This window comes from Lithobates pipiens, unplaced genomic scaffold, assembly GCF_037356315.1.
Source record: "Lithobates pipiens isolate NorthernLeopardFrog02 unplaced genomic scaffold, aLitPip1_a1.2 Scaffold_23, whole genome shotgun sequence".
NCBI lineage: Eukaryota > Metazoa > Chordata > Amphibia > Anura > Ranidae > Lithobates > Lithobates pipiens.
In genome coordinates this window covers 174,984,712-174,997,060 of record NW_027507785.1, presented here as the reverse complement: position 1 = coordinate 174,997,060, position 12,349 = coordinate 174,984,712, and the positions used below count along the sequence as shown (strand labels likewise).

The 12,349-nt window shown below is 41.0% G+C and overlaps 1 protein-coding gene across 3 annotated transcripts in view; it reads right to left on the bottom strand.

Moving 5' to 3' along the window:
• LOC143928044 (flavin-containing monooxygenase 5-like) overlaps window positions 1-12,349 on the bottom strand; it is an 89,232-nt gene that overhangs the window by 12,560 nt on the left and 64,323 nt on the right. For all 3 annotated transcript variants that reach the window (XM_077452642.1, XM_077452640.1, XM_077452641.1), the window contains exons 5-6: window positions 7,891-8,033; window positions 2,675-2,874 (exon numbers count right to left, since the gene is read on the bottom strand). In XM_077452642.1, coding sequence (XP_077308768.1) covers window positions 2,675-2,874; window positions 7,891-8,033 — 343 coding nt within the window. The remainder of the gene's footprint in view (window positions 1-2,674; window positions 2,875-7,890; window positions 8,034-12,349) is intronic.

The following is a 12,349-nucleotide window of genomic DNA, read 5'->3' as shown; positions in this document are numbered from 1 at the left end:
TTCAGACACTTCTTTCTTATCTTTACCCAATGTACCCTCTGTATCTCCAGTTTACCAGCAGCAATCCACGTGGTTACTGTTTTTACACATATTTAATGTGAATTTAAAAAAATTCAAGAGTGTTAAAATAGATTGCTATGAGAAAGAATTTGGCTAAAAAGTGCCTTAATAATTTGTTATCTGTATTGCTTTTACAGTGTATATATACTGTGTAGCTTTGTGCTGCAGCCTGCTTCTCTCCTCTCTCTCTCTCACTAAAGGCTGACAGCGAGGATCAGTATAAAATCCCTCAGACTCCTCCAGCCTCCTGGCAGAGAGCTTGAGCCAATCAAGGACCAGGAGGGTCTAAGCCAATTGGAGCATAAGAAAGAAACTAGCTGTGCTGCACACCTTCATGTGAATTGTAGTTCTTAAAAAAGCACTGCATCATACTTGTTTATAGAGACTTAGGCTACTTTCACACTGGGGTGCTTTTCAGGCGTTTTTGAGCAAAAATTCGCTCCTGAAAGCGCCTCTCAAGCCACCCCAGTGTGAAAGCCGGAATTTTTTCACACTGGGGGTGGTGCGTTTACAGGACGAGAAAAAAAGTCCTGCAAGCAGCATCTTTGGAACATTGCGGGAGCGGTGAATTCACCGCTCCTAAAATGCCCCTGCCATTGAAATCAAAGGCCAGCACTGCCGAAGCATCTGCAAAGTGCTTTGCAGGTGCTTTTAACCATTTGTTCGGCCGCTAGCAGGGGTTAAAAGCGTCCCATTAGCGACGAAAATTGCCGCAAAAACTGTGGTAAAGCACTGCTAAAACTAGCTGCGCTTTACCACCGACACCCCCCCCCCCCCCCCCGGTCTAGTTTGAAAGTGCCCTCATGGCTAATGGACTTCAGTTTCCACAAATCCTTGCTGCTTACAAAGGAGAGCTTCACAGTTTTTCCCAGGTAAACTGATCAAGATCTGAAGTGTCCTAGTAAGAGAGCAACGAGGACGGACCTGCTGTCGAGTTCTGTGCCTCACATCTGAGGGCCTGGAGTCATTAGAGAGGAGAGAAGAGGACCTGTTGCTGTGTCTGTTCCTCCACATTAGGGTGAGAGGACAGACCTGCACTTGAGCCTGCTGAAGCTGCCTTCAGAGACTGAGTTAGGAGAGAGAATTGCTCCATGTAGGGTCCAAGCTGAGAGACTGCGGCCTATGTGAGCCTCTGAGACCTGAAGGCCAGAATCACTAACTGCCAAGCATATGGAAAAGGACCTGTTGCCTGGCAGGTGTAGAGAGAGAGGAGCCCACATTTAACCACTTGCTATGCCCAGTCTCCCACATAGGCTGCTCCTTCCTTAGTTGCACTAAGCTATAATCACTTATTCTTAAAGGGACAGAATTTTGCATGCCAATGACAGAAGGGCCCCATTGCAAGATGGCTGACGTTAGCATCAAGGCGCAAAGTACTTTGTCACCACCTTTAAGGGGTACCTCGCTTAGGAATACTTACGGATACCCGTATCTGGGTTATCTTTACAGAGTGCACTCAAGAACATTATCATTGTGTTACTTAGGTCTGATTTTGCTCAATAATAGTTATCTCAGTTGAACTTTGGACTAATATTGACACGAGTTAGGTATTTCCTCCTGTATTAGGCCAGAATTCACCTTGTTAGTTCTACACCATTAAATTGTTTACTGTTTGATGCAAGTCTTTCATTGTTTACCTGCTTTGATATAATACACGTATTTGACATAACTTCTGGTAGTCTTTGGCCTAACTTCTGTGCATTATTATACATCTGGGACTTATTAATGTTTATAGTGTTACTAAACCCACAGCAGTAAAATCAGTCTGTATATGCAGTAAAGCATGCTTATTATACTTACTGTGGAACCTAAGGGGTTAATCCTCTGCATTGTGTAAATAGGCTGTTTCATCTTGTCTTCTCTGATCCTCCTCTCCTTCCATTGACTCCTAATCATTTCCTGATAACACAGAGTCTATAGAGTCTATGGAGTCAGGCTACACATGCTCAGTTTGGTGTGTATTGCTAGAGAGGGTTTTTTTTTTTTCGTGTGAGGATGTGATCAGCACAGGGCAAATTAGCACTATCCAGACAGAGGGTCAGAGGTCTTGCAGTCTCATAGGTCAGTCAGAAAACTCATCCTACAAGCTTTAATCAGTGCTTGGTTGGTCACTAATATGAGCCACAAGACTGCTCTAACTGCTGATAAGAAAAGATATTTAGCAGTTTATATTTACTAAAATAATTGCATTTCTATGTTCGGTGTACTGTGTTGTGAATGCAGGGTCCTGGGTTTAGTAACAATTTAAGTTACCCAGGTGTGAGTAATCCTCGACCCCAAGTAGGGGTGTGTCAGCTAGGACCGAGTAGTTTTAAGAGTTGAGGCAGAACAGATGACCCATCATCACCAGCGGTTCCTGCTAGGGTAAGTGCTACAACTGAAAGCTAATTAGGCTTACATTAAAAAGATACAACAGATTCAAGCATAAGAAGAATGAGAATTTTTAATATGAACAGATGCAATCATCACCTAACCAGACTTCCCAACCTTGCCACTCAGCATCTTCCACATTCTGTATTATAAATACATTTATGCTCACATGAAGAAAGGAATATCTTTCCAAAATTTGCGAGATAGACACAATTGCTTTCCTTCCATTTTGCACACATCTTACCTATGTTGTGGTAGAAGGCCAAAGTTACAATGATTATATCTACTGTTGAGAGCTGATTCTACCATATAGTTGGTCATAGAAGAAGGCAACATTTTTCTGATCAAATTTTGAAAACGTGATAAGTTTGCGATGTCCCTAGGATAGCCATTCTTAGCAACACGGTGTGTAACCCAGGCACCTCTTCTTGTACTAAGGAACACCTATAAATGATATCAAATAAAATCTAGATCATTAATTTTTATTAAAAAATTTCTATATAACCTATACCCTATTCCTAATACAGACCTGCCAAACCTTGTGACAAAGAGGCAAGAACAGAGCTTTGTAGGGTCATTACAACACACAATTTCCTTCTAGTTGGTAATTTGAAGTGATAAAAGCAATAATAATTAAGGAAAACCTCATCTTGAGCCACCTGATTGGTTGACAATTAATGGGACAGACAAAGCAGGTAAAGAAAAGTCACAGTATGATCAGATAGGCAGCTGGGTCACAGCAACTAGGCTTAGTTGGAAAGGATCTCCTAGAATGAAGTCTAGTCTTGTCCATCCAACAAATTTGCAAAACATTGCGTACTGACACTAACCCTTTCCTCAACCTATTGTTGCATATGAATTTAGTTAGAACTAATCTCAGTCTAATCAAAGCATGATAGCTTTGCTGCTGGTTTGGTTGTTTTCAATGCCCCTTACATTTGTCCTTTTACCCATATAAACCTGTACATAACTAAACTTAAAGTGGTTCTAAAGCATGAATGTTTTTTTAGCTTAATGCATTAAATGCATTAAGGTAAAAAAAAAAATCCTTATCCCACCCCCCTTATAATTACCTGAGCCTGATCTTGATCCACTCTGTGCACGAGAGCAGTGGCTCTTTCTGCTCTCTCTCTCTCTCTCTCTCTCTCTCTCTCTCTCTCTCTCTCTCTCTCCTCAGAGGACAGATTAATAACAGTGTGAGCCACTGGCCTCTGCTGCTATCAATCAAATTCTCTGATGAGGGAGTGGAAAGGGGGGAAGGGGCGAGGCCATCTGTGTCATTGGACGTAGACAGGGCAGTTCAGGAGTGAGCCCACACAAGGGCCCCCATAAAATGTGGCTTTCTATGGGGGCACTCAATAAAGAGGAGGAGAGCCAGAAGGGTACCCCAGAAGAGAAGTATCGGGGCTGCTCTGTGCATAACCATTACATAGAGCAGGTAAGTCTAGCATGTTAATTATTTTATAAAATAAAACAAAAAACTAAGTTTTACAATCACTTTAATGCTTGAATCAGTTCACTCTGCAATCTCCCTAAGGTCCAAAAGCTCCCTAGGTTGATTATGCGTCTAAATTCAGAATACCCATGGAGGATACCACACAGATTGGCACTAAATTAACCTCAGGTGAAGTTCGCAAAACTTAAATGTTTTGCTTGCAAATTGAAAAAATATTGTAAATTCTTGATTGTTTTAAATTAAAATACCAAATATGTCATACACCTATAGTTTTGCACAGAGAAGCCCCAACCCTTCTATTCACAGGTCATCCGCCAGTGCTCCAGGCTCCTCCACCTGGCCCATTGCATCTAATTTTTCCAAAGATCAAGTCAGAAAGGTTCCCGTTCTATGGGTTTCCTGTGGGTGGCTAATTAAAAAAAACACATCACAAAACCTAGTTTTGTTAAGCTGATCTGCTTTCCTGCCTTTGTATTGTTTTTAGAGAGCTCAGGGAGAATAAGGGATTGATTTACTAAAGTAATAGAGAATGTTTATATTGCAAAGTAAATGTTCATTTAGATTAGTTTATAAGATGAATCTGTGTTCATTTCAATTAACCAAATATGTAGTAGCAAATAGCCTGTATTTTTTTTATTTTCCCTCCATATAATTGGGTATTCGAAGTAAACACATGTTCACCTTATTCCCTATTTTTCATTTTGCTAAATGAACAGATTCTATGAAATAAGTCATTTACTGGCAAGGCTTTTATTGTATGAATTGTTGTGGTTACTTTGATGTTAAAAATTGCTTTTATGAGTATGATAAAATAATTTTTCACGAATGATAAGTGATAACACATTAAATGCAAGCATTTGGCAGCAAAACTCAATGCTAAAATTTGTGCACCACAAAATGGCATGTCAATTTTAAGTAGCCAAAAAACAGCATAGTTAAAGGGTGGCTTTGAATGATGTACAGTATGTTTGTACTTTATTAAAACATTTGACATGCACTGTAACCTGGTAAACCGTCACTCCCTTTCCGTTTGGGACCAACTTAAAACCAAACATTACCTCCAGTCCCCCCACAACCCATTGTTTTTCTTTCCTGCGCAACCCAGCATTCTATCCAGCCTGGACTTCACCATCATCCTTTCGAATATGGTCTTCAACTAATCTCATTCGAACACATAACTTTATGACTTCCAATGATATCAAACCCTTTCCTGCTCTTAGAGAGTCACACAATCTCCCCTCTTCCAAAATTTGAAGATACCTCCAAATTAAACACTTCCTCATGCTTTTAATCACTAGGGATGCCTCAGCCCCTTCCATGTCCATTTTCTAACAGACCTGCAAAAATGACCCACACAAAAGGGGCTTAATTTCAGCCCTTTACATCCACCTAGTACACACTGGCTCCTCATACACCCCCTCTTATACCTCTAAATTTGGAAAACGACTTACACTAGATGGTAAAGAATGGTCATATATCTGGCAAGCCACAAAATCCTCCTCAAAGAATATTGTGGCACTTGAAACTATTTACAAAGTTATGACCTGTTGGTACTTGGTCCCTGCCAGAATTGCCAAATATGTTCCCCAATACTCCCAACTTGCTTTAGAGATTGTGTAGACCAAGTAATTCACCCACATATCTGGTGGTCTTGTCCAATAGCACAAACATTTTGGAACTCCATATTTGGCATGCTTTTCACCCTCTTTGACACATTCCCAGCGCCTGAACAATCTATAGCATTGTTAAACCTAAAATTGCTTCCTTAACAGAAGGCCAATTTAAACTTCTATTGCAGATTACAAAAGCAGCTATACAAATCATTGCTAAATCCTGGAGGTCCCCCACTCTCTGTGTCCTTGCAGTCATAAACATGGTTACATAAGTCATGATCCATGCGAAAATTAAAGCTATTATCACAGACAGAGTTGCCAGATATGAACTCATATGGTCCCCATGGGTAACACACTTTCTTCTACCTGGTTTCAATGAATCTCTTCTACTTCCATAAGTAGTTCCCTTAATGGGAAGTTCCTTATTGTGCACCACCTGGCACACCCTAGAGACACCTTGGGCTTTCTTGTCCCCACACCTCCTCCCCTTATCCCTTCACCTTCTCTGGATACAGAAAAGGATAACGCTGCAATAGAAATAGATATGAAAGACTTCCTAAGAATGAGCCTACTAGACCTTTTACTATGGCTCCATATGTCAAATACCTGTTTTCCACACTCACTAATGCATAGCTATTCCTGTGTTAATTGACTTTGGGTACTGTTTTTGTTTCACACCTGTTTGTAGTTCATTCATGGACCAAAACCTACTTTTATTGTACCATACCTTGTCTAATAAAACTTTGAACAAGAAAAGAGTATCTACTCAAGCAGTGTTATATTTTTGACGGTAAATCTCAATTTAGTTTTAGTCCTCATAGTCTTTTGACTAAAACGCCATTTTAGTTTTAGTTGTAGTTTAGCCATCTGAATTGCTTTAGTTTTGGTCATTTATTAGTCCACTAAAATCTCCAGTATATTTTAGTAGACTAAAATAATTTTTGTAGACTAATATTGTAATGCATTATTTAAGCATTTCTCTAGAATTTCCAAACTCATTATATACTCTTGGAGTGAAAATCTAATAACATGTTATTATTTATGGTATTAAGGTTTGAACATGCACTACAGACACACATGCTTGACTGTAGGGATGGTGTTCTTAGGGTCATAGTCAGAATTTTTCTTCCTCCAAACAAGACAAGTCCTCTTCCTCAAGAAGGCACATGTACAGTCATGCCAATGGACATCTAAATGATTCAGAGAAGGATTGAGAGAAAGTGCTGTAGTCAGATAAGAAAAAAATTGAACTCAGCTCAGGTCCCGGGCAAAATTGAGCTCTTTGGCATTATCTTGACTCACTGTGTTTGGAGGAATTAAAATTATGACTATGACCTCAAGAACACCATCCCTACAGTCAAGCAAGGAGTTATGATGCTTTGGGTCTGTTGCTCTGCTAAAGGTACAGACCCACTTTGCCACATTGAGGGGCCAATGGATGGGGCCATGTATTGTAAAATCTTGAATGATCTTAATCCTATAGAAAATTTATGGAGGAAGCTGAGTTGTCAAGAGACAGCCAAGAATCCTTAAAGCAGCTCTTCAGTCATTTCTTTTCAACTTTCCATCTATTAAATCTTAAGCCGCGTACACACGGGCGGATTGTATGGCCTACTTAGTCCGCCATACAATCCGACGGACAGTCCGTCCTACTTTCCAATGAACGGACTTGACCACACACGGATGCACAAACAGTCCGTCGAAAGCTTGCGCGATGACGTGTACAGCACGTACGACGGGACTAGAAATAGGAAGTCCAATACACAGCAATGCAACCTTTCGTCGTGTAAATCCTTTCTGAGCATGCGCCATTCTTAGTCCGTCGAACTAGCCTACTGACGAGCGGATTGTCCGCTGAAACCAAAATATGACGGACAGTAATATGCAAAGTGGTTGGAGGGAAGATTCAGAATGGCAAAAATGTTTTAATTACAAATTATGTGAGCAGACTGCAGTTCCTCTTTAATGATTTAGAAAAGATCTGTAAAGAAGAGTGTACCAAATCTCCTCCCGAGATGTGTGCAAACCTGGACACTAACTATAAGAAATGTCTTACCTGTGCTTGCCAACAAGGGTTTCTCCACCAAGTACTAAGTCATGTTATGCTTGGGAAACATATACTTATTTTACTCACTGAACTGCAACTCAATTTATAACATTTGCATCATGTGTTTTTTATGGAGTTTTGGTTGATGTTCTGTCTCTATCATTTAAAATACACCTATGATAAAAATAATAGTCCCTTAATTTATTTGTAAGTGAGCAAACTTGCACAGGATCAAATAATTATTTTCTCCATTGTATTCATCAGTATTACGTAACAGTTACACATACATTTTTGCATATTTAGTAGTACTTAAACACTCTATCTTAATCAAGCTACATACATACCTGTTGTGCTGTTCTGCTTAGTTCCACTGCAATGTCCCCTCCAGAGTTCCCAATGCCAATCACCAAAACTCTTTTCCCTTTAAAATTGTCTGGAAGCTTGTATTCTCTACTGTGTAAGTACTGCCCCTTAAATTTTTCTATACCTTTGAAGATATCAATTAAATGTATACCGTCAGTATTATAATATACTGTAACTTATTACATCATATATTAAGTTAGAAGCTCTAAAATGAATACTTTTTATGGCAAAATACATACTGAATAACTTCATGGAGAACTGCATGCAAAAAAGAAAGTCACTGTAGGTCTCCTTAATGTGAATGTGTTGCACAATCTGAGATCACATGATAGCACTAGTGAGTTATAGTTGTGTAGTAGTTTTATTAACACAGTTAGCCTGAGAGGGGAAAAAAAAATAATAATAATTTTTTACACCTTTTTTGAATCTGATGGCCAAAATGAAGGGGGTTTTACAGAGCAACATATATGGACAAATGGGAATCCTGCCTATAATAAAATGGTAGCACTCACCGCATATATTACGGGGGGGGGGGGGGTGTGTAATCAAAATTACTAACAAAGAACAGGAAAAATAACAAAGTAGATATAAACACACACCGTAAAGAGTTGGACTACAACTACTTTTATTTGCTGAAAAAGAGCAAAAATAATATCCCCTGATCCCTGATAAAACACCAAAAAGAGGATCGCTAGTATAGGGATTAGATCTCCGATGGCCACACAATTCCCCAAAAGCTATATAACAGGTGATCCAAATATTACTCCTCTCAACATAATGAAGGGGAGATAGCTCATGCAATGGGTAAATCCCTCCCTCCCCCAATATAGTACAGCCCCTACAAGCACTTATTGATTCCCCAAGCCACCTAGGGCGAGATCTGAACTGGATAATTCCCGAAGAGAACAGTGTAATTCCGTAACCACAGAAATGATTCACACTATTTCACTTCTGGAATGAAACAGTTACGGTGACTAAACATAGGATACATAAGTCATTCCCACAGTAGGTCAATCAGTCAGTTAGTCAGGGTCAGAAGCTGCTTAATGGACACATGTGGCTTCAATTAACCACTACAATACAGGGCACTTTCACCCCCTTCCTTCTCAGCCCAATTTTCAGCTTTCAGCGCTCTCGCACTTTCAATGATAATTGGCGGTCATGCTACACTGTACCCAAATGACATTTTTATCATTTTGTTTGCACAAATAGAGCTTTATTTTGGTGGTATTTATTCACTACTCCGTTTTTTATTTTTTGCGATATAAGTGAAAAAAAGAGCGGAAATTTGGAAAAAAAAACAATATTTTCTTCTTGCTATTTTAAAAGGAATCCAATAAAATCGAATTTTGTCATAAATTTAAGCCAAAATGTATTCTGCTACATGTTTTTGGTAAAAAAAATTCCGCTAAGTGTATAATAATTGGTTTGTGTGATCACGGACATATGTACGCAATTGATCATGTACAGATTTGTGCAGGTGATCACGGACATATGTGTGCAGATAATCATTGGGATATGGGATTTTAGTGGGACACATGTGGGGGACATGTGTTTTTATTATTTGGGGACATGTGTGTTTTAAACTAGACTAGTAATCAGTGAGTAAAAAGCTGTAAAAAACAGCTCATACTCAGTGATCACCAGCTGGCTGCAGCAATCAGCTCTCCTCTCCTCAGTGATGACTTCCGTGTGAGGAGAGGAGAGCCGATTGCCTAGCAACCGGCTGTTTGTTTACATCACATGATGGCTGTGATTGGACACGGCCGTCATGTAATCAGGAGGGCCAATCATAGAGCCCTCCTGCTGATCCGAGATGCGCCGTGTCCGGGTGAAACAAGCGCAACGGGATTGCGCCGCTGTGCAGGAACACGATCCCCCTCCTTCTGAAGGACGTTCCTGAACATCCACTCAGAAGGAGAGAGCGCCCACCCGGCCGTATATATACATTGGCCAGGTGGGAAGTAGTTAATCAAAACAGTATAAACTTTATTAATTCACAAAAATTAAAAAAAAATTAAAAAATCATGACATTACCTAGCTACGCCCTTATGCATTAAAGCATTGGGTGCATGTACTGGTGGCATTAGCAAAGGCCCTCCCAGCTGGAAATGGATTGATTCCTAGCAGCACACAGTGGGGCCTTCAGTGTTAAAGAGGCGAGGACTGCCTGGAGCAGGATCTACTGCTGGAGCAAACATGAAAGGCAGATGGAAGTAGTGAGATATGTTGATCAAAGCAACCTATTCGCCTTATGCTTAAAGTGGATGTAAACCCTCACAAATACCCAGTTAAATGAACACAGAGATGATACACAGAGATAAAACAAATCCTCCTACATAAGTTTTACATGCATATCTGCTGTCTTCAGCTCTATATAGTGTTTAGAAAGTACATGTTCTGTTAGATTTTTCAGTTCCTGGTTCCCTTCTAGGAGGAGATCAATGTAAGACACTACGAGAAAGCTGATTGGAGGAAAGGCACACACGCCCTCCCCACAAACGCAGAACAAGTCTGTGAATTGTTTACCTGGCTGCTAATCTATTTATAGCAACCTCCTCCGACACACAGCTCAGGCTGACGTCTCCCTAAATGAGTGAGAAGTTATCAGGCCGATAACAGAGCTAGGGAGGAAGAGACAGCTATGGGACTTTGAAGAGAGATAAGAAAATACTACAGATATATGTGCCCAGCTCAAATTTCATAAATTGGGTTTACAGCCACTTTAATCTGGTTGTTAACCCACTTTTAGTAAATGCTGCTATCCGCTCTGCACCATTATAATAATTGTCCCTGTGCCTGTGTTCTGCAAACAAATGGCAGTATTGTACCTGTATGAGCTCCGCTCCCGGCGCTCAGCTTATTCCTCTCCTCCCTGGCCTCTCTGGCTCACAGCTGTACTGGGCGGGGCTGAACCCTCCCGCTGAGGTCAGAAGGGGAGGAGGGGGAGAGAGAGGGCACGAGCCACCAACAATCAGCTGAGCGGGGGAGTGGAGCTCATACAAGTGCAATCAAGCAGTTTTCTTACGAAATACAGGCACAGGGACAATTATTATAACGGTGAGAGGCTGGGAGCATTTAATAGATGAAAGGAGAGCCGCAGGAGCCGGGGGGGGGGGGGGCACTGGTAGAGCAGAGACAGGCAGAGAAGGGAGGGAGGGGGAGACAGATAGCAGGCTACGCAAACAGAGCACAATGCCAAGGGGAGGGTGTAGCCAGGCATTTCAGGTGATGCGGGGGTCCAAATGACACAGCACAAGCACTGTGCTGTAAAACATGCTTTAACGGAACAGGAACTTTATTTTTTTTCATAGATTGCTGTACCTGCTTGCTTACTTCTATCACTGTGCAACCGCCATACTTGCTAAAGTCTACAGGAATGCTATCCTCTGTATTTGCCTTCCTAAGCTAACACGGAAGTGGCTACTATTACACTGCTTATCATCTTCTACGTGCTGCTGATCATATATCTGAGCTGTACACAAGAGTAGTTAATATTTCTCTACAACTATCTACTCTTGAGGTTTGAAGGATTGAGTATCTAACATTCTGAGTTGGAGATATGACTGTATAGTCAAACCGCCACAACCCAGGCAACCACTTAGTAAAGTTTTACTGCGAGGCCTGATTTAAAAAACTCTTGCCAATCCTCCACAAACCATTCTTATTGCAGTGGAAAGTCTACTTTAAATTGATCCATCTATTTGGAATTACGGACCTATGTAGTTACATGCACCTTTTGGATGCAGAATTGCAGATGAAAGATTGTGACTGCTGAGAGGATGGTCGGGACTCGGAAGATATGCTGGCAGAAGAGGAGAGGACACTGACAGATGACATGAAACCCATGGAGGGATGGGAGGATGACACATCCTTGGATATCAGGGCAGGGTTCATACTGGAGCTTGTAGTCCTACTCTTTGGGGGGATGTGACCCCCCAAAAGTGAAGCACTACAGGTCCCAGCATGAACCCCTCAGAGTTGAAGATGTGACCCCCCCAATTAATGAAGAACTACAGGTCCCATCATGACCCCATTAAACCTATGGGGTCACACCCTTTTTTTTTTAACTCAAAACGGATTTTATTGGTACAAAGATACACAAAGTCCATCACAGAATCAGCACAATATACCTGTTCAAGCAGCATACAGATAAAGGCACTTTTCACTTAGCAATGTCATACACCACAATTGTTATAAGTCATCTCCCTATTTTAACATCATACCACATGTAAAAATCAGAACGGTCCATTCGGGCCACAGCCCCTGTGCCACCTGGCCTGCCCTTACCACGTCAGGTGTTGTATCTCTATAACTCCATATTCCTCGTTATATTTCCCCTTACACTTCCTAAATAAACAACCTACCCATAACCAGCTCCAGGGGTGACAGCCCGGGGGTATCAAGCCAGGGACCCCATAGTCGTTCAAATCTTCCCGC